This window comes from Bos indicus, chromosome 6 (genome assembly GCF_029378745.1).
Source record: "Bos indicus isolate NIAB-ARS_2022 breed Sahiwal x Tharparkar chromosome 6, NIAB-ARS_B.indTharparkar_mat_pri_1.0, whole genome shotgun sequence".
Taxonomy (NCBI): Eukaryota; Metazoa; Chordata; class Mammalia; order Artiodactyla; family Bovidae; genus Bos; species Bos indicus.
In genome coordinates this window covers 62000026-62026401 of record NC_091765.1, presented here as the reverse complement: position 1 = coordinate 62026401, position 26376 = coordinate 62000026, and the positions used below count along the sequence as shown (strand labels likewise).

Here is a 26376-nt window from a genome sequence, read left to right as displayed (position 1 = left end):
ATTTTTTCTGCAGTTGTCAGTTTAGTTTAAACATATTTTGAAACTTATGTTCTGTGACAGTTGGTTGAAAATTGGCCTAGAGCCTCCAAGCTTTTAGACTGTCTAGTAATCACCGTTCTCCTACATAATTTATGTACTCATGTCTTCTGAGAAGCAGAAGTTAAATTGAAGTAAGCATTTTTCCCTACTTGCAACATCTCTAATCAAAGTTTAACCCCCTTTTAGGCCATTTTCCCCATAGTGCATAAAAAAACACTTGACTTCAGTGCGTGTCGTCACTCGGGAGTGGCATTCCAGGCAAAACCTTTCACCTTAGTCTGATCGAGGGGCCCTCCAAGAAGAGGTCTAAAGGGACACCTTGGATACTCTTTGTCATTGCCTGAGTGTGTTAAGTAAAGGGTCAAGACAGATCTGCTTCTCGAATCTTTGGGGATTGTCTTAAACTTTAAGGATTTCTCTAAATAAATGTTCTACTTAAAGGGTAGCCATAAAGCACAAATGAAGCTACTAAATGCTCAACAGACATCCCTTTAAAGAAAGAAGTTGGTGAACACGTTGAATGCCAAGCAGATGTCTGGCTTTGAGAAGACTTACAAATTCTTAATGAATGTCAACCCTATATTTGCTTCCAAGGAAATGTGAATAAATGTTGGAAATGTTGAGAGAATATTTCTTTCATACATGGCTAAAAGAGGACACACTGAATAAATTTTATAACTTTATAACTGCATATATTTTGCTTTAATATCATAATATTATCATAATATTATCATCTCATTTGCTTTTCTACCTCTACTGAGTAATGTTAAAGGAACTACGTGGCCATATTACAACCTGGTAGCCAATTATAATGTATGGCATCAAAGAAGTCCATGTTAGGTGGTAAAATATCTAAAAATTTATGAGAAATCTAAATGCTGTAGCATCCCACTGTAATACAGCATTTTATAGTTTTAGATGTGACTCAATTTACTCAAACCACCAACACCAATATACATACATAAAGTGAAAGTAAAGTCGCTCAGTCATGTCCAATTCTTTGTGACCCCATGAACTGTAGCCTATCAGGCTCCTCCATCCATAGGATTTTCCAGGCAATTCCAGGAGTGAATTGCCATTTCCTTCTCCAGGGGATCTTCCTGACCCAAGAATCAAACCCTGGTCTCCCACATTGCAGGCAGACGCTTTACCATTTGAGCCACCAGGGAAGCCTACATACATAAACACACAGAACCACAGGTTGTATAATTCTGATAAAACAGAGGTAGACTGTCCTGGAAGGTGCATCAAGCATAAGTGTAAAGTTCAGTGCATTTTTACAAAGTGAACATACTCCCGTGTCAATAACCCAAACATAACCCACACCCCAGATGACCTTTCGTGCTACCTTTATTTTATTAGCCTCCCAAGGATAAGTGCTATCTTGATTTCTGCCACCATCCCTCCTAAGTTATATCTTACTCATTTCAGTCTCTCTGTTTTGTATCTTGTTTACTAGGAATAAATGTATCTCTTCCATAACTATATTCAAATTCTTTTTTCTGTTGAGCAGTTTGAAGTACAGAGCTCTGAGGCCTTCCACTAAAGGCCTCCCTAAAGCTTTACATCAGTCAATAAATCAGTACTCTCATGTGTTCTTCAGTCAAATACAGATCCACCAAAGAGATGACTTGCAGTCCTCCTTCAGTTCTACCTTGAGAGAATGAAAGGATTTCATTTTCCAGTTTACGAAGGACATGATATATGGAACCTACGGCATTTCTCTGTTCTGTCAAACTAGTGATCGCACCATGTGGGGCAGAGTTAGTTTGATTTAACTGGTTGTCCTTGAACCCTTGATGGATTCTAGTGATTACCTTCTTAGTAATAAGTGGACCCCAGGAGTTGGTGATGGACAGGGAGGCCTGGCATGCTGCAGTTCATGGGGTCGCAAAGAGTCGGACATGACTGAGCAACTGAACTGAACTGAACTGAATAAGCCATGTGAGTGAGCCCCATTTAGGGCAAATTAAAGGTTTGGTGTTTCGAGCCAGACTAGGGTTCCAGGAGCCAAGATCAGGTAGAATAGTAAGTAGGTCGTGGCAGTCTAGAAGCTGTGGGGCATGGAGTGACGATAAAAGAGAAACAGCATCCTACTTCAAAACAAAAGGCATGTTGCCAAGAGAGCAGTGCGAGAAGAAAGACATGAACGTACAACGGACTTTTTACTGAAGCATGAAAGACGAGATGGTTCCAGGTAGCATTTTCCAGAAGGGAATATTTTATGGAGCAAAAGTGGGCAAACTGTTTCTGTAAAGAGCCAGATGGTCTTTTAGGCTTTGCTGGCCATGCAATCTCTGTCACAGCCACTTAACTCTGACGTTGTAGCTTGGGAGGAACTCTAAATAATATGTAAATGAATGGGTATGACTATGTTCTCTCAAGAGTTTAAGCAAAAATAGGATGCTGCCTGGATTTGACCCTGGGACCATAGTCAGCCAGCTCTTTAGGGGGTGTCTGTGGCTCATAAATGAACAGTAGAGGGAGTTGATTCTGACACAGATTTTCCCGTAATTTTGATGGAATTCACCCCCGATTCCCTAGTCTGTAATTTATAGGCTCTTTCTTTTCTTGAAAGCTGAGACGTTGCCCATCTCTCCTCACCTGGCTTGTTTCCCTTCCTCCCCGATTCCTCAAAAATGACTGGTGTTCTTTCTGTGGTGACAGCTGCACCGCATTCTGTGGTGACAGTCTGGCATCTCCATTCAATCTTTCCATGTGTTTGGATTCAAGCAAACCCCTTAAAAACCGGGTATGTCCTGACGTCAGTCTGTTTCAAAATGAAGTGTAAATGACAAGAGATGTATGAAGAACCCAGGACTGGGACTTCCCTCGTGGTACATTGGTTAAGAATCTGCCTGCCAATGCACGGGACACAGGTCCAATGCCTGGCCTGGGAAGATTTCACACGCCACAGAGCAACTAAGCCCATGTGTGGCGACTGCTGAAGCCTGCACGCCCTTGAGCCCGTGCTCTGCAACTGGAGAGCAGTCCATACTCCCTGCAACTAGGAAAAAACCGCACGCTGCAACGAAGGCACAGCACAGCTAAAAACATGAAGAAATAAAAGAACCCAGGACCACAAACGTGGATCCTGCTCTGTCACCTCAGGGCCTTCCCTCTGTTTTAAGGAAAACTGCTAGCAAGGTGCTGAAAGGAAAGAGCAACAAAGGAATCAGGCTGAATTCCTAAGGAGCTGGAAGCATCATAGAGTCTTGAACTGAAGGAAATTCTTCTTGGATCTTTATATATTACTTTAGTGTTTGCCCTACATTCCCAGTCACTTTTCACTCCTCTTTACACAAGCATTCTCATTTAGTATGCTCCTATCTATCTGTGATACTTATTTGTGTATCTGTGTAACTATGAAAAATATATAATATTGTTATATGTGATTTGAATCGAAGAATAGACACTTATTTATAATGACATCCCAGCATAAATTTTTTACCTTTTCTATTTTTCTACATGTTTCCAAGACTTTTTCATTTACCATATGTAGAACAAGTTTATTTTTTTGCACCACTACTAACTATTGCTCTAATGTATATACACCATTTTATCTAGTCCCGTAGTGATCACCACATGGGTTGTCCCAAAATCTTTGCTAACATGGAAAGTGCTGAAATGAATACCCAGTGTATGAACCCAACACAGTAGGATATATCTTAATACCTAGCAATGGGAATCCCAGGGACGGGGCAGCCTGGTGGGCTGCCATCTATGGGGTCGCACAGAGTCGGACACGACTGAAGTGAGTTAGCAGCAGCAGCAATGGGAATGCTTGGCTCTGATATCAGTTGAGTCAGAATTGTCTCATTGCTCCAAAACAGCTGAACTAGCGTGTACTCCCAGTCCATGGAGATAGGCTGCTATTTCCCTACCTTAACACCCACACTTGGCATTCCTTATTTTATAACTTTGCCAATTTGATGTTTGAAAAGTAGCACTTTGTCTCAATTTTTGTTTCTGTGATTGCTAGGGAGACTGAGTAGTTCTTTATTTAACCATTTACCTCTCTGGATTTCTGCTTTTGAAGTGCATTCATTCTTCCTTTTTTTCTGTCATTCATTCAAGGAATGTTTTCAAAGAACCCATTATGTGCCAGACACCTTTATATCTTCTATAAACAGAGCAGTGAATGACAGAAGAAAAAAAATGCTCCCTGCCTTCACATTATAGCTGTTACTCAATAAAATAAATACACACATGCATATTCAAAAGGTAATAACTACTGTGTGTCTGTGAATGGTAATGGTTTATTGTATATTAGACATAAACTCAGTGATTCTACTTGCTGTGAAGAAAAGTAACACATTGAAAAAGGTTGTGTGTTTGTCACTCAATCGTGTTCGACTCTTTGCAACCCCATGGACTGTAGCCCGCCAGGCTACTCTGTCCATGGAAATGTCCAGGCAAAAATACTAGAGTGGGTTGCTATTTCCTTCTCCAATTGAAGAAGGTTTTTTATTGTGTTTCCTATATTTCTTTCTGCTTTCGTATAAGAATTATTTGTGTGTTCTGGATATTGATTCTTTGTTGAGTCTAGACATGGCAGATATCTTCTAATCTGGCTCCCTCTTCTTCTGTCTGTGGTACTCTTCCTTGAGCATAAATAATTGACCCCGAGACAGTCAAATTCCATTAGCTTTTCCCTTTATGATTTGTTGTTTGAGATAGTAAGAACTTCCCAATTACAAAGATATTCTCCTACATTTCCTTCTGTTAACTTGACACATTTATGTTTTTTGCATAGGTCTTTAAGCTTATTTTTAATGTATATTTGTGGTGTGAATGAGAAGGGATCCAATATTATTCATTTCTACATAGGAAGCAAATTCTCCCAATGCCCAGTACTGAACAGTCTTGGGTTCAGTCCCAACACCAAACAGTCCATCCTTTTCCTTCTATTTATAATGCCATATGATCTGAAACTCAAACTCTGAAGCCAAACTTTCCAGGGTTCAAGTTCGGACTCCACCTCTTATTAGCTAAATAACACACTGCTTAACTTCTCCAGTTCAGTTTTCTGTATCTTTGAAATAGAGATAAAGAGGGAGAGGATATATGTATACATATAAATGATTCACTTTGTACACAGCAGGAATGAACACAACATTGTAAAGCAATCAAACTCCAATAAAATAAATAAAAACAAAATAGAGTTAAAATAATTGTTCTTATAGATTTATGAGGAATAAATAGGTTAATATATATACTTGGTGCATTGGTATCTATTATTAAAATTGTTTCTCTTAGAAATCGTATCAAATTTACTTTCACATCATTTCTGATAAGAAGAATATAAAGATTTTTCTCTGAGTAGTATGGACTCTTCTGTGCCCTAAATTCTATACTAATATTAAAATTGCTAACCTGGATTTATTTTGTTTTATATGGCCTTGTCTTTTTTTCCCTCTAAATCCTCTATCTTTCTATATAATGTAGTGACTAAGGATGCTATCCTGTCCAAATTTACACTGCTTGGTGCTTAAAATTCTCCAAGCCAGGCTTCAGCAATATATGAACCGTGAACATCCAGATGTTCAAGCTGGTTTAAGAAAAGGCAGAGGAACCAGAGATCAAATTGCCAACATCCGCTGGATCATAGAAAAAGCAAGAGAGTTCCAGAAAAATATCTATTTCTGCTGTATTGACTATGCCAAAGCCTTTGTGTGGATCACAATCAACTGTGGAAAATTCTGAAAGAGATGGGAATACCAGACCACCTGACCTGCCTCTTGAGAAACCTGTATGCACGTCAGGAAGCAACAGTTAGAATTGGACATGGAACACCAGACTGGTTCCAAATAGAAAAAGGAGTGTGGCAAGGCTGTATATTGTCACCCTGCTTATTTAACTTATATGCAGAGTACATCATGAGAAATGCTGTGCTGGAAGAAGCACAAACTGGAATCAAGATTGCCAGGAGAAATATCAATCACCTCAGATATGCAGATGACACCACCCTTATGGCAGAAAGTGAAGAGGAATTAAAGAGCCTCTTGATGAAAGTGAAAGAGGAGAGTGAAAAAGTTGGCTTAAAGCTCAACATTCAGAAAACTAAGGTCATGGCATCCAGTCCCATCAGATCAGATCAGATCAGATCAGTCGCTCAGTCATGTCCGACTCTTTGCGACCCCATGAATCGCAGCACGCCAGGCCTCCCTGTCCATCAACAACTCCGGGAGTTCACTCAGACTCACGTACGTCGAGTCAGTGATGCCATCCAGCCATCTCATCCTCTGTCATCCCCTTCTCGTCCTGCCCCCAATCCCTCCCAGCATCAGAGTCTTTTCCAATGAGTCAACTCTTTGCATGAGGTGGCCAAAGTACTGGAGTTTCAGCTTTAGCATCATTCCTTCCAAAGAAATCCCAGGGCTGATCTCCATCATGGCAAATAGATGGGGAAACAGTGGCTGACTTTATTTTTCTGGGCTCCAAAATCACTGCAGATGGTGACTGCAGCCATGAAATTAAAAGACGCTTACTCCTTGGAAGGAAAGTTATGACCAACCTAGACAGCATATTCAAAAGCAGAGACATTACTTTGCCAACAAAGATCTGTCTAGTCAAGGCTATGGTTTTCCAGTGGTCATGTGTGAATGTGAGAGTTGAACTATAAAGAAAGCTGAGCGCCAAAGAATTGATGCTTTTGAACTGTGGTGTTGGAGAAGAATCTTGAGAGTCCCTTGGACTGCAAGGAGATCCAACCAGTCCATTCTAAAGGAGATCGGCCATTCATTGGAAAGACTGATGTTGAAGCCGAAATTCCAATACTTTGGCCACCTGATGCAAAGAGCCGACTCATTTGAAAAGACCCTGATGCTGGGAAAGATTGAGGGCAGGAGGAGAAGGGGAGGACAGAGGATGAGATGGTTGGATGGCATCACTGACTCAATGGACATGGGTTTGGGTGGACTCCGGGAGGTGGTGATGGACAAGGAGGCCTAGTGTGCTGCAGTTCATGGGGTCGCAAAGAGTCACACACAACTGAGCGACTGAACTGAACTGAGTGTTGAACTCTGGCTTTACCACTTAGTTGCTATTTTATCTTAAGCTATGTAAATCCCTGTGTGCTTGAGTGCCCTCATTTGTAAACTAGCAATACTAGTAACCTATCTCATATAGTGTTCTTCTGAGAATTGAAAAAATTAAAACAAGTAAAGGGTTCAAAACATAGTGAGCAAATAAATGTTATGTTAGCTGTTATTATTGAAGTGTATCTCTTTTAGACACCATATTGCTGAGTCTTTTTATTTTAATAATGGGAGAATCTCTGTCTTTTAACACATTGTTGACTGGGGGATTTTTGTAGAAACTAAACCTGTGGCCAGCAATTAGTTATGTAAGTGAATACTGAAAGCTCTCCAGTCAATAACATTTGGGTAACAAAAGACGTATTAATTGCCATGGCAAATAAAAGGTGAAAAGGTGGTGACCAGTTTCCTCTTCTTGGGCTCTAAAATCACTGCGGATGGTGATTACAGCCATGGCAACAGAAGATGATTGCTTCTTGGCAGGAAATTGATAACAATCCTAGACAGTGTATTGAAAAGCAGAGACATCACTCTGCCAACAAAGGTCTGTATAGTCAAGGCTATGATCTTCCCAGTGATCATGTACAGTTGTGAGAGCCAGACCATAAAGAAGGCAGAGTGCCAAAGAATTGATGCCTTTGAACTGTGGTGCTGGAGGAGACTCCTGAGAGTCCTTTGGACTTCGACAAGATCCAACCAGTCAAGCTTAAAGGAAATCATCCCTGAATCTTAAAAGAATCAACAACAACAAAATAAGATATGTTGATACATCTCTGGTCAATACGTTGTCAATCAGTGAATGTAACCCATTTATACATATTATATTTATTGCCATATTCAGCCTTATTTCTTTAGTCTTATTTTGTGTTTTCCATTTATTATGCTTTTTATTTCTTTATTCTCCCCATAACTTCCACTGTGTGAAACAGTCAGTCACTAAGTTGTTTCTGACTCTTTGTGATCCCGTGGAATGCAGCACACCAGGCTTCCCTGTCCTTCACTATCTCCCAGAATTTGTTCAAATTCATGTCCATTGAGTCAGTGATGCCATCCAACCATCTCATCCTCTGTTGTCCTTGTCTCCTCCTGCCTTCAGTCTTTGCCAGTGGCAATGTCTTTTCCAATGAGTTGGCTCTTTGCATCAGGTGGCCAATGTATTGGAGCTTCAGCTTCAGCATCAGTCCTTCCAGTGAATATTCAGGGTTGATTTCCTTTAGGATTGACTGGTTTGATCTCCTTGCTGTCCAAGGGACTCTCAAGAGTCTTCTCCAGCACCACAGTTCGAAACCATCAATTCTTTGGCACTCAGCATTCTTTATGGTCCAGTTCTCATATCTGTACATGCTGCTGCTGCTGCTGCTAAGTTGCTTCAGTCGTGTCCGACTCTGTGTGACCCCATAGACGGCAGCCCACCAGGCTCCTCCATCCATGGGATTTTCCAGGCAAGAGTACTGGAGTGGGGTGCCATTGCCTTCTCCAATCCGTACATGACTACTAGCAAAACCATAGCTTTGACTATATGGACCTTTATCAGCAAAGTGATGTCTCTGCTTTTTAATACTCTGTCTAGGTTTATCATAGCTTTTCTTTCAAGGAACAAGTTTCTTTTAATTTTATGGCTGCAGTCACTGTCTGCAGTGATTTTGGAGCCCAAGAAAATAAAATCTGTCACTGTTTTCACTTTTTCCCCATCTGTTTGCCATCAAGTGATGCAACCAGATGCCATGATGTCAGTTTTTTAAATGTTCAGTTTTAAGCCAGTTTTTCACTCTCAGTTTTTCACTCTCCTCTTTCACTCTCATCAAGAGGCTCTTGATTTCCCCTTTGCTTTCTGCTATTAGAGTGATATCTGCATATCTGAGATTGTTTTGATTCTAGCTTGTGAGTCTTCCAGCCTGGCATTTCACATGATACATACAAGTTAAATAAAATTTTCTTTAGCTGATTTGAAAGCTTTACAATCTATATCTATACTGTGCTGATTATCTCTATTGTTCTGATAACCATACTTGTGCTTATTGTCTATATGTATTAAGATGTCTTTCCTTCCCTTCCCTTATAGAGACAAAAACTGAAGATATTAAAGTAATTTTGTGCATGCATCCAGGATTAGTCAGGTTACTTATTTTGTAAGTGATCTACTTTTTCTGTCTAGAGGCTATAGAAATATTTCTTACTCTTAGTTTAACCATAATATGTCTGGTGATAGGAAACTTTTTTCTTACATTTTGGTGCTATATTAATATAGTCATTTCAGTCTAAGGAGATATATATCTTTCTTTAATTCTTTGAAGTTACTCATCATTCTTTTCATTTATCCTTTTTTGTTCTCTTCTTGGATTCCCATTATATATGTGTAGTCACCTTTTTTCCTTCATTTAATTTTTCTCACAATCTATCCTTTAATTTCCTGGTATCTTTTGGGAAATTTTTTAATTTACACTTTCAGGTTATATCAGTTTCCTATTGGTTTCTTTATTTTAGCAGTTACATTTTTATGTAACATTTTTAATTGATTCTTCTTTATAACTGCTTATTTCCGTCTCACATGTCCAGTATCCTCCCATATCTTTCCAGGGTTTTTTTCCCCTCATACTTCTTTTAAATTCTTGTTAGGTTTGTTTTTACAAGTTCTGTTTTCATATAAGTTACTGCATTCCTTTGTGTTCCTGAGCTTCTCCTGTCTTGTAAATATTCCTGTGAGACTACTTTTCCCCATTTGCCCTATGGGGCAGTAATATTCCTTTTGGAGGAAAGATGAAAGCTGGGTCCTAAGTTGAGGCAAATTTGGAAGGGTTCAAATAGGGTTCAGTCTGAGCTTAGGGAATCCTTATTTCACTCCAGTGTCTTTACCCAAGCACTGCTCTTGTTAGAGGCAGCCATATTCTGATGGAATTGCCCTGATGAGGTACCATTCAAGGGTTCTCAGCACATCCATAATATTGGCACCTGTCCCTGCCCTGGCTTCATGCCCTGAGGTTGACCAGAAAGGTATGACTTTCTTCTTCCTAGGCAAGAGTTTAGAACTGTCCTGAGGTTTTAGCTTTAGAACCTTGGAGATAATCCTGAATTTGGCATGTTTTGTTTCTCACATTATTTTGTGGGCTTTGAGTTTCCAGAGATTCTAAGCCTAAGCCAAAGTTCACAGTTGCAAAGAGAGAGGAACCCCTTAGCTCTATCCAGCCCAGTCTCAGCCCTGTCACACTGGTCACCCCAGGCTTGCACAGGGCACCATAGACAGGGTGGAAAGCTTTCCCCACCTGATTGTTCCTCTGTGTCCTCTGGCACACCACTCTTTCTCTCCATGCCATTTATCTGCTGATAGTCATCCGACATTTCCTGTTTCCCCAAAGGACTCTCACAGGTTTTGTGTTGACAGGTAATTGTGACTCTGAAATCTAGTGAATTCCTTTTTTTAATTCATGGCATCATCAGGATTTTATTCCAGTGTCTGTCGGTACCATCTGCTACCACATGTTCCATCTTCCACTAGGGCTTTCTGAGAGAAAGTTCCTTGGAGAAACCCATCTACATAGGAGAAAATTCAAAAACAAGGGAGTAGGGAGGTAGAGGAAGGAAAGAAAGACGGGCAAGCTGATTTTAAGTTTAAAGAAGCTCTAGCTTCCCAGGTGGCTCAGTGGTAAAGAATCTGCCTGCAACATAGGAGACGCAGCTCTGGTCCCTGGGTCAGGAAGATCCCCTGGAGAAGGAAACGGCAACCCATTCCAGTATTCTTGCCTGGAGAATCCCATGGATGGAGGAGCCTGGTGGGCTACAGTCCATGGGTTCACAAGAGTTGGACACGACTTAGTGACTAAACAGCAACAACTAAGACGCTTCAGCTCTTCCTTACCTACCCAGAGTCATGGGAAGAGGGAAGAGAATCAGTGCCCACATGGTCTCCAAACAGATCCAGTGAATGGGAGCTGGGGCCATTGGTCTTACCACTCTTGAGAGCAAGGTCACCATCGGGCAGAGCATGAAGCGGGAGGTCAGTCATCCTTCCTGAGTAGATGTGCTTCCCAGTTGAAAGGCCACCAATGCTATATCATGTGAGGCTCCTAGACAGAGGTGGCTGGGCTGGTCCTTATTGGAGAAACTACCATCTCCTTGTAGCAAGAGTCCATAGAGAAACCACTGTCTACAGGCTCTTAACGTTTAACTCCTGGGTCAGTAGCTCAATAAAAGTCCTTAAGTTAATATCTCTTAGGGGCAGAAGGAGGGTTCTGAGATCTACTCTCTTTTCCTTTCTTCTCCTTATATTCTTCCATAGAAATTTCACCATGTAGTAAAGGAACTGAGTAAATGGACATTTTGCCAAAAAAGAGAAAATAACCTCGTCCATGATGCCAAGATTAAACTCTTATTCATATTTGACAGTTCACAGTTAGGAGGCAGCCTGTTGTATATTTAGAGTATAGAGGAACTAGGTAATGAATACTGGATTCTTCATGCTTTCTCAAATTGAAGGTTGTAACAACCCTGTGTTGTCCAATAATGGTTACCATTTTTTAGCAAGAAAAGTATTTTTAATTAAGGCATGTATATATCTTTTGAGTGATCCAAATTAATATTTTAAGGCATTACTACTGTATTATTTTTTGATTCCTGTTGCTTACAGCAGTCTGCTATATGCTAAGTACAATGTTAGGTCCCAGATAACTGGATAGATGGATGGATGGATGGATTTCTTTTTTTTTAAATGAGCAGTACCACTGTGGACAAACTGTTCTATGGTATGAATACTATAATAAATATTTCTACTAGGAAGTATCTTCTTTTTAGTGCCTTTTATAAGGTATATTTGCCAGTCAATAGTTCAGTGTGCCTGTACACACATACATACATGCATATGCAAACATATATTACTGTCAATATGATCAGTCATTATTTAAAATATCTGAACCATTGAAACTGAAGTTTACTTATAGCCACATAATTCCACAAAAGAGAAGTTTTACATCTAAAATGCATTACAAAAGGAATTAAAGATACTTTCCTTTTGCGTCCTGTGGCCGGGCTATCTGTATTTTGTTTCTGTAGACTGAATCCTTGAATTACAAGTTGCCCTTGATGGCTCTGACTTCACAGTGTATCAGCAGATGCTGCTTTTGGAGACTAGGAAAGCACTCACTCATCAGTCATTTGAATAACACAACTTTCTTACCTAGTAATGGTTGAATGTTTCATTATGTACCCTATGCTAAGAATCGTTTTTAGGATTTGCTATATAAATGGCTGTTTTCATTCCAGTAATAAATTGATGGCGAGTTTCTGGAAGCACTGTAATGGTTATATAATTTTAGTACGTGTAGCCCAAATTATTTTTGCCATGTTTTAACTCCTCCTCAATTCAAAACTTTATAAATGAGCCTACAAATTTTAGTTCAAAGAAGAGTTAAGTTCGGTCTCATAAATTTTTCTCTTAGGTATTTCTCCTTTCGTAATTTCTTTATTAGTCAGCAGAATATGACTCAATGGGGAATAGACTGATATTCGCAAAGAGAAAACTTAGGAAGTTTGTTACAAAAGAAAGTACAACAGATTCCCCACTAATGATCCTGACCTCTAAATAGTCACCAGGAGCAGCTGTCTAGCTTCCTAAATGCAAAGGCTTTACAAATACAAGGTCATTATACAAAACGCTTCAGGATAACGAAGAAATACTGTATTCCTCCATGTTCTCAATGTGTTTTCCAAATTTACTTTGTGAAAGCAACTTTATAGTAATTTTTAAGTTTATAATATGAGTTTTTAAGTTAATATATTATTGGCCTAATTTTTAGTGTATATATGAGATTTTTCTAGGTTATTAACCTAAATATACAATACAGTAAGACAAATTATTGTACTTTTAGCTACCTATAAAAAGTCCTTTAAATATTCTTTAATATGTGAGTGTGTATATATACATGCACATATAATCCTTATCCATATTGCATTTGAAAAGGTGATTCATTTAGCTAATCCCATTAAAAGGGTGCAAAGTGAGGCTCATGTAAGATGGGCCACCATATATACTTTCCAGCTTAAATGGTAAAAATTTCCAGTACTCCAAACTAATGTTCACAGGGCAGTGAGAGTTACTACATAGCAAGTAAGAAAACTAATGAATAACACATGCAGAAACTGCAGCCAAGATAATATCTGAAGAGCATTCTGCACTCGGTGCACTGCTAGGTTGCATCGCAGAGGACCACCCTCTGTTTGTGGAGCCACAGGGAAGAAACCTGGACTTTACAGCACATGCTCGATGTGCAGTCCTTTTCCGCAGAGGCTCTGACTTCTTCCAAAGAAGAAAGAGCAACAGTGGAAGAGAAGAGAACCATAAATAATTTAAGTACTGATGCAGACCCTTGGGTGGTAAAAATACATCTAGGGTAGAAAACAGAGCACTTTTATGATGTCTATGAGTTATGCATTGGATCACTATCAGTATTTATAAAATTTAGGTTTCATATATTCTCAACCATGAATCCGTGGTTTCTGATAGATATGGGGAAGATTAGCTTGTGTGGTAAGGTTGTTCCAGACTATTCAGAAAACTGTACATGTATAGAAGCAAGTATATAAAAGTTAAGAAAGTAAACTAATGAGTGAGGAAAGGACTTTTTGTATGGTGGAAACACACAGTGAAAAGGAAAGTATTCTGGAGAATTTTTAACGTGAAATTTAATGTATGCTATTTCTTTTACCTGACGTGAACTCCCCTCTCCTTGTCAAATTCTGACTCATCAAGGGAGGCTCTTGCAACCCATGCTAACTTCTACATCCTCAGAAATTATGAAGTACTGACAAGTATATCAAAAAGCTTTCTGCAACACTAATGTCTTCTAATTTGGTTTTGCTATCTTGTAAAGGCAGGAGGAGAAGGGGACAACAGAGGATGAGATGGTTGGATGGCATCACTGACATGATGGACATGAGTTTGAGTAGGCTCCGGGAGTTGGTGATGGACAGGGAAGCCTGGCGTGCTGCAGTCCATGGGACTGCAAAGAACTGGACATGACTGAGGGACTGATCTGACTGAATACCTCTTGTAGCAAGAAATAATTTTTTAAATGAGTGCTGTACAAATAGTAGAAGATTGTTTAGCTGATCTCAGCTTGACTAACCTGGGTCCCGTTAAACCACATTTGCTCCCTTAGACATGCTGAAGGCTGCCAACAGCACAGCATACCCGGGGCTGGAAGGACAGTCTTTAGTACATGCCTACACTTTTGCTTCCATGAGTTGACTTGGTGCTTACTAGGAATCCATGGGTGTTCGTTCTTTAATCTATTTATTCTTATTGTACTTCTTAAAGTAATCATCACCTAGATGTTTCATAAGCCACCAAAAAATAGTCTAGCCAAAATTGTTGGTAGATAACCAAATATAATGTTCTGGAAGGACTTTTTGAGTTGCCAGGAAAACATTGCTGGGGACAAGATAACAATAAACTGGGGTGGATGGTATCATGACACTGTAGTTTCCACTTAATGAAACAAGACATGGATTGTGCCTCAAAGTGAGGTTTCTGTAAGAAAAATATGCAGGATTTCAAACACAAACTCCTTTGCAGAGTATGGTTTTTTGCCTTACATCACAAGCTTGTACATTTATATTCTGAGTTAAATTTTATAAGGTATGTATATTTTGTTTTTTGAACTCTACTTAAACCTGATCTCTTTCTTTAGCAACCAACTACTATTTCAGACCCATCAGATACCAGAGCTTCTGCTGTTTGTTGAATCCTCTTCCAAGGATTGTCCTTCCAGTTGTCCTCTTTTATCTTGATAATGGAAGCAGATATCCTTACTTGTGCTACTTGCTGTGTAATTTGGGTTGTCTCTCATCACATCGTTGCCTTTTCTTAAAGAAAAACAGATATTGTTCTTGCCTAGGGAATTCATACTCTGATTTAAGGCCTGAGTTAGTCACATCCATGTTTGTTTTTTGTTTGTTCAGCCTCTCAGTCGTTTCCGACTCTTTGCAGTCCCACGGACTGCAGCACACCAGGCTTACCTGTCCTTCACCATATCCCAGATTTTGCTTCAACTCATGTCCGTTGCGTCATTGATGCTATCCAAGCACCTCATCCTATATCACCCTCTTCTCTCACCATCAGTCTTTCCCAGCATCAGGGTCTTTTCCAGTGAGTCAGCTCTTCACCTCAGATGGCCAAAGTATTGGAGCTTCGGCATCAGTCCTTCCAATGAATATTCAGGATTGATTTCCTTTTGGATTCACTAGTTTGATCTCCTTGCCGTTCAAGGGACTCTCAAGAGTCTTCTCCAACACCAAAACTTGAAAGTATCAATTTTTTGACACTCAGCCTTCTTAATGGTCTAACTCACATCCATATATAACTACTGGAAAAACCGATACAGACCTTTGTCAGCAAAGTGATGTCTCTACTTTTTAATATGCTGTCCAGGTTTGTCATAGCTTTCCTTCCAGGAAGTAAGCATCTTTTAATTTCATGCCTGCACTCACCATCCACAGTGATTTTGGAGCCCCAAAAAATAAAGTCTGACACTGTTTCCATTTTTCCCTTTCTATTTGCCATGAAGTGATGGGACCAGGTGTCATGATCTTAGTTTTTTGAAGTTGAGTTTTAAGCCAGCTTTTTCACTCTCCTCTTTCACCCTCATCAAGAGGCTCTCTAGGTCCTCTTCACTTTCTGCCATTAGAGTGGTATCACCTGCATATCTGAGTTTGTTGATATTTCTCCCAGCAATCTTGATTCCAGCTTGTGATTCATCCACCCCAATATTTCCCTTGATGTACTCTGCATAGAAGTTAAAGCAGGGGGACAATATACAGCCTTGATATGCTCCTTTCCCAATTTTGAACCAGTCTGTTGTTCCATGGCCATTCTAAATGTTGCTTCTTGACCTGCATGCAGGTTTTTCAGGAGACAGATAAGGTGGTCCAATACTCCCATCTCTTTAAGAATTTTCCACAGTTTGTTGTGATCCACACAATCAAAGGCTTTAGTGTAGTCAATGAAGCAAAAGTAGATGTTTTTCTGAAATTCCCTTGCTTTGTCTATGATCTAATGTATATTGGCAATTTGATCTCTGGTTCTTCTTCCATTTCTAAATCCAGCTTGACATCTGGAAGTTCTCAGTTCACATACTGTTGAAGTCTAGCTTGAAGGATTTTGAGCATTATCTTGCTAGCATGTGAAATGAGTGCAATTGCGTGGTAGTTTGAGCATTCTTTGGCATTGCCTTTCTTTGGGATTGGAATGAAAACTGACCTTTCCAGTCCTGTGGCCACTGCTGAGTTTTCCAAATTTGCTGGCATATTGAGTGCAGCACTTTCACAGCATCATCTTTTAGGATTTTAAATAGGTTGGCTGGAATTCCATCCATAGTGTTGGTAAAAATCCTCAGCCAGTTTTAATTTGGGGGTATTAAAAACTATGATGACAAGCAAAGAAAGCAGTGGTTAGTTGTAATAGTCATGAAGAAAAGAAAACAAAGTTTAGTCCAGCTTTTTTCTGATGATTCTCTAAATCATTAATATTAGTTCACCATGCAGAGATTTATCCTTTATTATACATTCAGCTTATGAAAAAAAAAATACTTGTGTTTCTCAGCTCCATTGATCCCATAGTGTGACTTCACAATGTATTTGCGTCGTGAGCCTGTTAAGTTGTAAAGGGAATTTGACAAATGTTTTCAAATGCTTCGCTCTTTTCATGCCCATTTCCCATTTGCTTTTTAGATCATTTCTTGGTGAGCATTCTTTTTTGACATTTACTAAATGTCAGCTATAGTTCATATTTGAAACATTGGCCTAGAGCCAGTAGGCTGACCAATTTATAACAGCCTGTTAAGAAAAATTAAATAAAATGTGAAAATGAAATGAAAATTGCTTCAAAGAAAAATGAGAGCTAACAGTGGAAAAGCCCGTTGATGATGTGATACTCATCCATTCCTTCCCTGTATTCACAGTTCTGTCACTTTGTACTGTTGCCAGACTCTGAAAGGAAATTCAGAGAAAGAATTAAAAATAATTCTTTCATATAGCAAGCATTTATTGAGTACTTATCCTGGATCAGCACAAGTAATACAAAGATGAGGAGACCTGTTCACTCTGCAGGCAACTCACTCTAACACAATGATTCTCAAACTTGAAATAAAGACTGAATCTGTTCTTGGCTAAAGCATTTAAGAAGGGACAGCTGGGCCACCTGAAGGCACTTATTTGAGCAAATACCCACTGCTAGGAATTTTTCCTAAGGAAATAATCAGGAAAATGTGCAAAGATGTATTGAGTCTCAGAGCAATGATCTTCATTTCTAAGTAGGCTAATAAATGGTTTACCAGATGTTCCAGCAGGTATTTACCGCATTTAACCTTGATGAAGAATTTAGCTCTGGGTTATTTCTTTTGCTCACTAACATTGTCTATATTAGTTGTTTCTCAGTAGTTCATTACTGTCTTAATAGTTTGCTGAGCCAGATCACTATTCAGTTTTCCTTTCTTTCTGTCTAAGCACAGAGATAGCATGGATACTAGATTAAGTTAATCATGCAAATAAATATTTTGTCATTGAACTGTAATTGTTGTGGGGTTTTAAGTCTATGATAAGTTGCTCCAAAGTTAATATTAATACCATACAACTTTAGTATGGATGCTGGTGTTCTCTATTCCTGACCCACCTTTATATAAAAGGATGCTTGATTCTACTTGGCCATTGTCAGCAGCTTTAGAAAAGAAACAGGCATGTGAACTATGTAATCAAGTACTTGGTATTTTACTTGACTCACCCGGATGTCTGAGAACAGGTGGGGAAGGTACCCAGTTCCTTATTGTTTATTTAAATTGTTTAAATGTATAAGAATCATCTAAGATCAGCTTATGGAGGTCCAAAACTTTTATTTTCAAGGTATAGAAGAACAATTGGTATTTGAACTATCATTCAACAGCCTTTCTGGCTTTCTTTCTCATTCAAAAGTGAAGAATCAGAAATCTTGATATTATTTGTTAGGAAGTAATGGGATTTCTGAACACAAATGTCATCTTTTAACAAATTTATGCACACATACTGGGAAACTAATATTTAACAAGGCCATTGTAGCTTCTATCTGTCACCTAGAGTTTTGCTTCTGTGACTTTATTTTTCCCTTAAAGTGGCAAACCAGGCTAACAGAGATTTAAACACTTAAGCGTAAGACTTTTCCATGATGATTCTTCAGAGACCTATTCATTTAGCTCTTCTGCTGCTTTCATTCTTCAAGACAATGACATCTTAAAATTCCTTTTTTCAGAAAAAAAGTGATAATTTGTTGTTATTTAAGGGTTTCTCCTCTTCAAAAATCTGAAGTTGTGGAGATGGTTAAGAAACAAGTTAAAGTCATAACACTCGCCATTGGTGATGGAGCAAATGACGTCAGTATGATACAGACGGCACATGTTGGAGTAGGAATAAGTGGCAATGAAGGCCTTCAGGCAGCTAATTCTTCTGACTACTCTATAGCTCAGGTAAACCATCATTTCTGCCAAACACACCATCCATCTTTGTCAGCTGACACTGTGAAGAGGAAAATGTTAATTTTTTCCATTCTTATTTTAGTTCAAATATTTGAAGAATTTGTTGATGGTTCATGGTGCCTGGAACTATAACAGAGTCTCCAAGTGTATCTTATACTGCTTCTACAAGAATATAGTCCTCTATATTATCGAGGTAATTGCAAGTTAAGTTTAAAAATCCTTGTTATTTGCATATATATTTGAAACGTTTTGGGGAAGACATTTCTTCATAATTTTAATGAATCCTTCATCAGCCCACTTTTTTAACTTCTGAATATGTTAAAAAGTTTGTCAGCTGTGGAGAATAATGTTGAAATTCTGGCTAAAACATTATGTTGCTTTGGTAAGGAATGTCGAATTATAATTGCTAATAATGTGTACAGTTTTTAAAAACTACAAACTACATAGCAGTTTTTATAAAGTTCAAAAACATACGAGAGAAAACGGTAAATTGTTAAGGGATGCACATGAGGAAAACTGTTTAAAGAGAAAAGGAAGGGAAAATGGAAGAAAATCCAAAAAAAAGAGGGGATATACATATAGCTGATTCACTTTGCTGTACAGTAGAAAATAACACAACATTGTAAAGCAACTATGCAATAAAAATCAATTTTTTTAAAAAAGGAAAGGAATAGTGGACATAAAACTGAGGATGTCAGTTTTACTAAGGGATCTGCCAAGTCACTTCAGTCTTGTCCGACTCTGTGTGACCCCATAGACGGCACCCCATCAGGCTCCCCTGTCCCTGGGATTCTCCAGGCAAGAACACTGGAGTGGGTTGCCATTTCCTTCTCCAAGGCATGAAAGTGAGAACTGAAAGTGAAGTCGCTCAGTCATCTCCGACTCTTAGCGACCCCATGGACTGCAGCCTACCAAGCTCCCCCATCCATGGGATTTTCCAGGCAAGAGTACTGGAGTGGGGTGCCATTGCCTTCTCCAACTAAGGGATCTAATCAGTAAAAATACACAGGTAGTTTTGCTAGTATTGGTCATCCTATAGTTCTTATTATGTTTCAGGCCTGCATAATTGGATAGAAGTATTCCTTGCTCTTCAGATCGGTTTTGGTGTCTGGATTTGGTAGGAAACAAGAGTCCAGATAATGAGGAATTTGTCTAAAAATTATCAGAATAGTTCAATTACTGTGTCTGGATCACAAGGAATTTCTATATTCCTTTTCATATGGCAAATATAACATTTTTAACATGTAAACTTAACTTGGGTCAGGAATATCATTTCTGAAAGGATGCATTTTATTCTGCAAACATGTTTTGCAGTCTCCACAGGCTGCCAGGCACCAGGGTTAGTTCAGTAACTGAAGTAAATCGCGCGAGGTTTCTATCCTCCAAAAACTTGCCAATAGAAATATAAAGCAAACCACATGTGTAATTTTACATTTTCTGGGAACCACATCAACAACAAGTAAAAATTAAAGCCCAAATTAATTTTAAATTATATTTCATTTAACTCTATATATTCAATATTATTATTTCAGCTTGGAATCTCTATAAAAAATTATTAAAGCAATATTTCACATTCTTTTCTTCATAACTAAGTGTTCACAGTCTAGTGCGTATTTTACACATACAGCGTATCTTAGTTTGGACTAATCACATTTCAAGTATTCAAGAACCACATGGCCAGCGGCTATTCCTCTGGGTAGCACAGCACCAGTAGGTGAATGAGTAAACTGAACACTCAGGATGCGATAAGTAAGTTCTTTATATTTAAAAAGAAAAAATATGACCACCTTTTCATCAGAAGCTGTATTCGTAATGTTTGAACTCTAGGCGTTACCAGTTCCTTGCTCCTCTTGCAGCTTCACAGAGCCCAACAAGGAGCGCTCCATAGCTTGTTAAGAAAGCCCTCCATCTTCCACTCCTGTCAGAGGACCTGCCTACGCCTTCATAAATCTGCCCTGGGCTCCCTTACACATGTTTGTTTATGCCACCTTGCCCTCTACTCAGTTGACTGCTTCTACACATCCATCAGAAGAGGCAGAACCTTCCCATGTGCCATTTGAAAATAATATCTCATACTTTATGCCACAAAAGTAACACTATAAACAAAACGGTCTGTAGACTTTACATTTCCCCTGCTGAGATGTTCGTTGGAAACTGCTGTATGTTTGCTTCAACTGTTCTTTATGCCTGTCAGAATGCTTATCTTCTTATCAAAATGTTGACTGAGCATAGTTCTTATTATGAGTCAGATTAATAAAATTAAGGGCTTCCCTGGTGGTTCAGACGGCAAGGAATCTGCCTGCAATCCAGGAGACCCAGGTTCGATCCCTGGGTTTTTTAGTTTTGAAGTATGCAGGCAGTTTTATTTGTTGGTCACTAAAAATCTGTAATTAGATTGCAACCCACTCGGTAAAATAATCATATACCATAATTAAATACTTGGAAACATAAACAGAATAATCTATGAATTTAGTTATTGTTCATTACTGCTGAATTTGGTCTGAAATAGTCTGTTTTGAAAAAAATACACTTCCAAAATAGCTTATGAGATCATACAAAATATTTTCTATTTATATAAATTTGTTATTCTTTTCTAATAAAATTATTTTCAATTCTCAGTCCCCTCTATAGTCCTAACCTTTCTAGTTAGATTTTTTTTCTCATCCCTCAACATTTATCGGCATTAGAAAGAATACTAGTTTATACAGTTTATTTACATATAATCTTGAAGTATCTGGGAATTTAAAGCCACTGGCAGCAATAAATCTGCTTGCAAAAATATAATTGTGTAAAATGAAATGAGTACTCAACTTGCCACTTTTTAAATCTAGATTATTTGACAATCAACAATGAAGTGGTCAAAATTACGTACTAATGGGAGACATAAAATATATCAAACTCAAATGAAAAACTAAATCTGCACGCTCTGTTTCAAATCCACAGTTATGCAATTTGTGGTTGATTAGCCCTAAATTTCACTTGGCTTTGAATTTAAAGCCTCTTTGAGAGATAACTAGCACTGATCAAATTCTTTACACATTGGAAAGGAAATCAGTCCTAAACTTTACTGGAAATCTCATTCTTAAGTTATTTTTCTTTTAGCAGTTTATGGAAATGTATTTTGAATATAATTCAACTATCTTGGAAATGAATTGACCTTTTAAATCAATTCCCAGATACCCAACTTTTGCCAGCTAAAACAGGTTCTGCAGATGTTAATGGCTCATGTCAATACTGTGAATGAATAGACAGAAAACACATCATTGAATGTCTCTAGTGAGGACAACTGCCAGTCTCGAATCTCCCCTTTCAGTTTTTTGTGCTGATCGGGCGTGGGAGCAGAGGGCTCATTGACTGTTTGTAAGCTGCTGTTTAATATGCAGAAATGCTCCATCAGGGAAATGTTTGTGAAGCTGTAACTGCCACGCCTCTACTGGGACGCGAAAGTTAGAAAATAATACCAGGGCAGGCAGGTCTGAAGTTTCTTTGCTAATAAAGAAATAGTATGGAACACTATGGGTTTTAGAGACTATCTGTAAAAACTGCTTTTCCCATTGCTGTACTGCCAGGAATGTCACCGTCTAGCTACTCCATTGCCATAAATTATAGCCAAACAAATAAAAACAGATTTGGCAGGTGGCGGTATAAAGCACTAGCTTGTGGTGGCCACTCAGCAGCGACTCTAGGTGTTCATTGGAATGGCTGGCATTCACTAGAGATTTTAGTTTCTCTGAAACATCTGACTCCTTGCTAGCAAAGTAAGACCTTTTCTCTCAAACAGTTGGTCACATCCAGGTTTTCCGGTAAGATCCCAAGGCAGTGTAGCGTTTCTGATTTCCAGAAGCTTTGATTAAAGTCAATGAGGTGATACTTTCCCACCAAGTTGTGCTGAGATATGGATTTCCTGTGAATTTAAATAATTTAGATACCTCCCCAGAGGGACTCATGTTTTCTTTCTGCATCCATGGTTTTGTTGAGTCAAGGGAGGGACTTTTATGTGTTTATAGTAGTTTAGGTGTTGTTTTATTTAGTATGGGATGCATTTCTAATGTATCTTTAAACTGCAAATCTCAGACTAACTTGAAATCAGCCTTCTGGTAGACGTCTTCACTGTTAAAAATCTCTCTTTCCTTTAAAATACATAAACTTCAGTGCCAAAATATTTATATTAAGATGTGGGTACTATATTAGAAGAGTCAATTCCTATCTAGTCATTTCTCCTTTTAAAAAAATTAAAATATTAACTTTTTAAAGCACAGGAAGAGAGTTTCTAGAAACATGTTCACATACCTTTCATTAGGAAAAATAAAAAGGCAAAAATGCTTTGATAGCTTTCAACTTAAAATGTCTACATTTTTCTCATAAACCAGTTAGTAAAGTAGTGCATTTTAAAATAAACTTGGACTGCAAGTGTGTTAGCTTATTTGCAAGTTATTTTGAATTGGAAACTGAATATAAGTATCCATTGATTTAGATTCCTAAATTTCAAATTTAGATTCCTCAATTTCAAGCTCCTAGTGGTGTTTTAATCACCAAATTTACATACAAAGAAGCCAGGAGACCATTCACATTTACAAATGTTTATCCACACACAAATTTATTAACATAAATGTCTCCTATTATACAGTATTGATGTTTGCAAATGCATTTATAACTAACCTTTGAGCCAAATCATGTCCCTTAAAGGAATTTGGTATGTGTGCAGCTTCAGCTTTCTTCAAACCAATGAAGATTAGGCTGCGTCTTCATAGACTATTCAGGCCACAACTGAAAGTTTGTGTTTAAAAATTCCTTATATTACCATCATACCGTAAGAAATCTGAATGAGCTTCACAGTCACCTACAGGGAAAACATTACCGTCACCCAGAGTATCACAAATATGTATTTACAGAATCCACATCTCAGAAGGGCCAAATGTGAAAACACAATAGATGGCGTTGAAGTCTGTCCTGTCAGTTTGTGTCTACTTAACGCTTTCCAAAAAAAAAAAAAAAAAGTTTAAAGTCTGCAAGGAATAAAGGAAGTCTCCAAGGAATACATTTAACTTCACATGAAGATGCTAAGTACTTTTGCATGTAGCAGTGAATGGTCTGGCTTCTAGTTGAGAGCACAAGTTCAAATCTTTTCTGTAAATATATGTGGCAAGCAAGTGAGAATTTCAGATTTGCCTCCCATTTCTATGCTTTTGTTCTTGTTGTCGTTAATGCATGTTACAACCCTGACACAATCTGGACTTATTTTTCATGTGCTATTGCTGCTTTGTTCTCTTTTCCATCTCATGAAGCCGACATTGGTTTTTATATACGCTCAGTCATTCCTTTCCCTATAAAAAGGAAAAAGATCAATGTGTGTACAGAAACTGTTCATAGGGAGGCCAGCCTGGGTACATATTGATAAATGGTGAATTTGTAGCAATTCATGCTTCCATAATGAGGTTAAATGAAACGTGAAGTGTAGCAAAGTCCGTGCAACTCCAGTTCAAAAATTCACTTAACCAGCACGTCCAGACTGCTGTCCCCTAACAGGTTCTTGGTTGTTGTTGTGATAGTTTGGCTTTGTGTTTGTGTTTATGTCTTGTTGGGCCAGACATTTTTCTCTTCCAGATCAATATGATTTTTAATTACATTTTAGTCCTGCTTTTTTTTAAAATAACACAGGGATTATGGATTTACTAACATTCACTTAAATTTTCCACTTGTCTTAAATATGCTGGAGAAAGTTTCTCTTTATTGTCCCTTAATTTTGTAGGCAAAGTTCAGTTTTCTGCTTTTAGGAAACTGCAAAATATATAAGAATATGTCACTCTATTAAAGATTAGTTTTTAATCAAAGTATAAATTGAAGTTACAAAATATTTTTAATATTATAAACTCAAATTTTGCATTCTGATGGCTATAATTATCAAGAAATATTTTTTAAAAAGGTTAAATACGTTGACACATTAATTCTACTTCTAAGAATTCATTCCAAAAGGAAAAAGAATAGGAGGAAATTTTGGGAAATGATGGGATATGTCTGTTACCTTGATTAGGTGATAGTTTCATGCATATGTCCAAATTCACCAAATTGTATACATTAAATGTGTGTCATTTTTGTATGTCAATTTTACCTCAATTAAGCTATATTTTACTCAAAGTAATTCAGCCTAAGAAATTGAGATATTTAGGATTTCTGAAAGAAAATTCAGTTCTGAATTAAGTATAGTAGAAAAAAACAGAAGCAAGCTAAATATCCAAAATAGTAGGGGATATATATCCATTTCCATTAACATCTTTTAAAGGGTATGTAACAACTTAAGAAAATATGTATTATACAATGTTAAGAAGAAAAGGAACAGGACATGATGCTGCATATAGGTTTCCATAAGATAAATCGTTGAATGTATATAAATGAGCTACATGAATATAACCAAAGCAGAAGACAATAAATGGTGATGGTATTAGTATAGGAAATTATTTTATTTTCTAAATAAACAAAAGTTTTAATTATGATTAAAAAAATCTTTAACTACCAGAAGATAGATATTTTAAAGAGGAATTAAAGGTCTAAAATGTTAATGGCATAAAATATACTCTCTAAAGTGTCTTTTAGGAAACAAGATTATACCTAATTTTTTTTTAATCTATGATTGCCTATTGGTATAGTTCTTTTTTGATTCAACAAGTGGAACCAATCCTGACCTAAATAGCAAAGACCTTATGAAAGAATCCCTTCAAATTAAAAAGTAAAGCAAAGAAACGCCATTTTCAAGAGAATCATGAAAATACTGTGTCAGTGAAGCTCTTATGCACTGGTTGAGTAACAGCAGATTTTAAACACTGAGTTTATGGTTTCTGCATTCTAATTTGGAGGTTTGGACTATTTTCTTCCTAGATCTGGTTTGCCTTCGTGAATGGCTTTTCTGGACAGATCCTCTTTGAGAGATGGTGCATAGGTCTTTATAATGTGGTAAGTTTAGGACTTTTAATTACTCCTGTTCTATTGAATACTTTGAGATAGAAGATCACCCTGCGTTTGGCTACCTGGTATAATGACTAGTTTGTGCACTTTAGATGTTTACAGCAATGCCACCCTTAACTCTGGGAATATTTGAGAGATCATGCAGAAAGGAGAATATGTTGAAGTATCCTGAATTATACAAAACATCTCAGAATGCCCTGGACTTCAACACCAAGGTAGGAACCAGTGCCCCGGCGGGACTTGCTTTATTGCTCCAGTTGCTTGGGGCATCAGTCTTCTAAAGCCAAGGAAACTCCAGGGTCCTGACCATGGCAGGCCAGATTTGCTTAAGGTTCTGATATGACCTGAGAAGGTGTTTGGTTTTGCTGTGAATTTAACCTGTAACCACAATTCACTGGAGTTTGCCAGGCAGCAGTAAAGTGGGCCTGGCAGGCAGAGGGGGTGGCCCTCTGACTTTCTGTTTTTGTAGTTTTGTGGGGAATGCGCACTGTTCTCAGAGGTCAGTCATCCAGGACTGGCATGGACAGTCTTTACACATACAAAGTGATGAGGGATGATATATCATTCTTTACCCATTTTCTGTTTTATGAAATAACTTTGTCTTCATTGAAATATTAGATTGTATTAAGCATTAAAGATATCGTCTCTGGTAGATAACTCATTTACCAATAATAATCATTATTTACAATCATTATTAAGCCATAAAACTTAATATAAGATAAAATATCCAACATTTTATCTAAAATCATATTCTGAGTTTGTAGCCTATATAGCAAGCCACAGACTTTTGTCATCTTTGTGATCCACAGTATTTCTTCATCCCAGCAACAAAAATATCTATTTCCTGC

The 26376-nt window shown here is 38.0% G+C and overlaps 1 protein-coding gene across 8 annotated transcripts in view; it reads left to right on the top strand.

The window, feature by feature from the left end:
* Positions 1 to 26376, top strand: part of ATP8A1 (ATPase phospholipid transporting 8A1) — a 238183-nt gene that overhangs the window by 162414 nt on the left and 49393 nt on the right. For all 8 annotated transcript variants that reach the window (XM_070791374.1, XM_070791370.1, XM_070791371.1 and 5 more), the window contains 4 exons: positions 18376 to 18559; positions 18651 to 18761; positions 25442 to 25516; positions 25621 to 25743. In XM_070791374.1, the coding sequence (XP_070647475.1) occupies positions 18376 to 18559; positions 18651 to 18761; positions 25442 to 25516; positions 25621 to 25743 (493 nt within the window). The remainder of the gene's footprint in view (positions 1 to 18375; positions 18560 to 18650; positions 18762 to 25441; positions 25517 to 25620; positions 25744 to 26376) is intronic.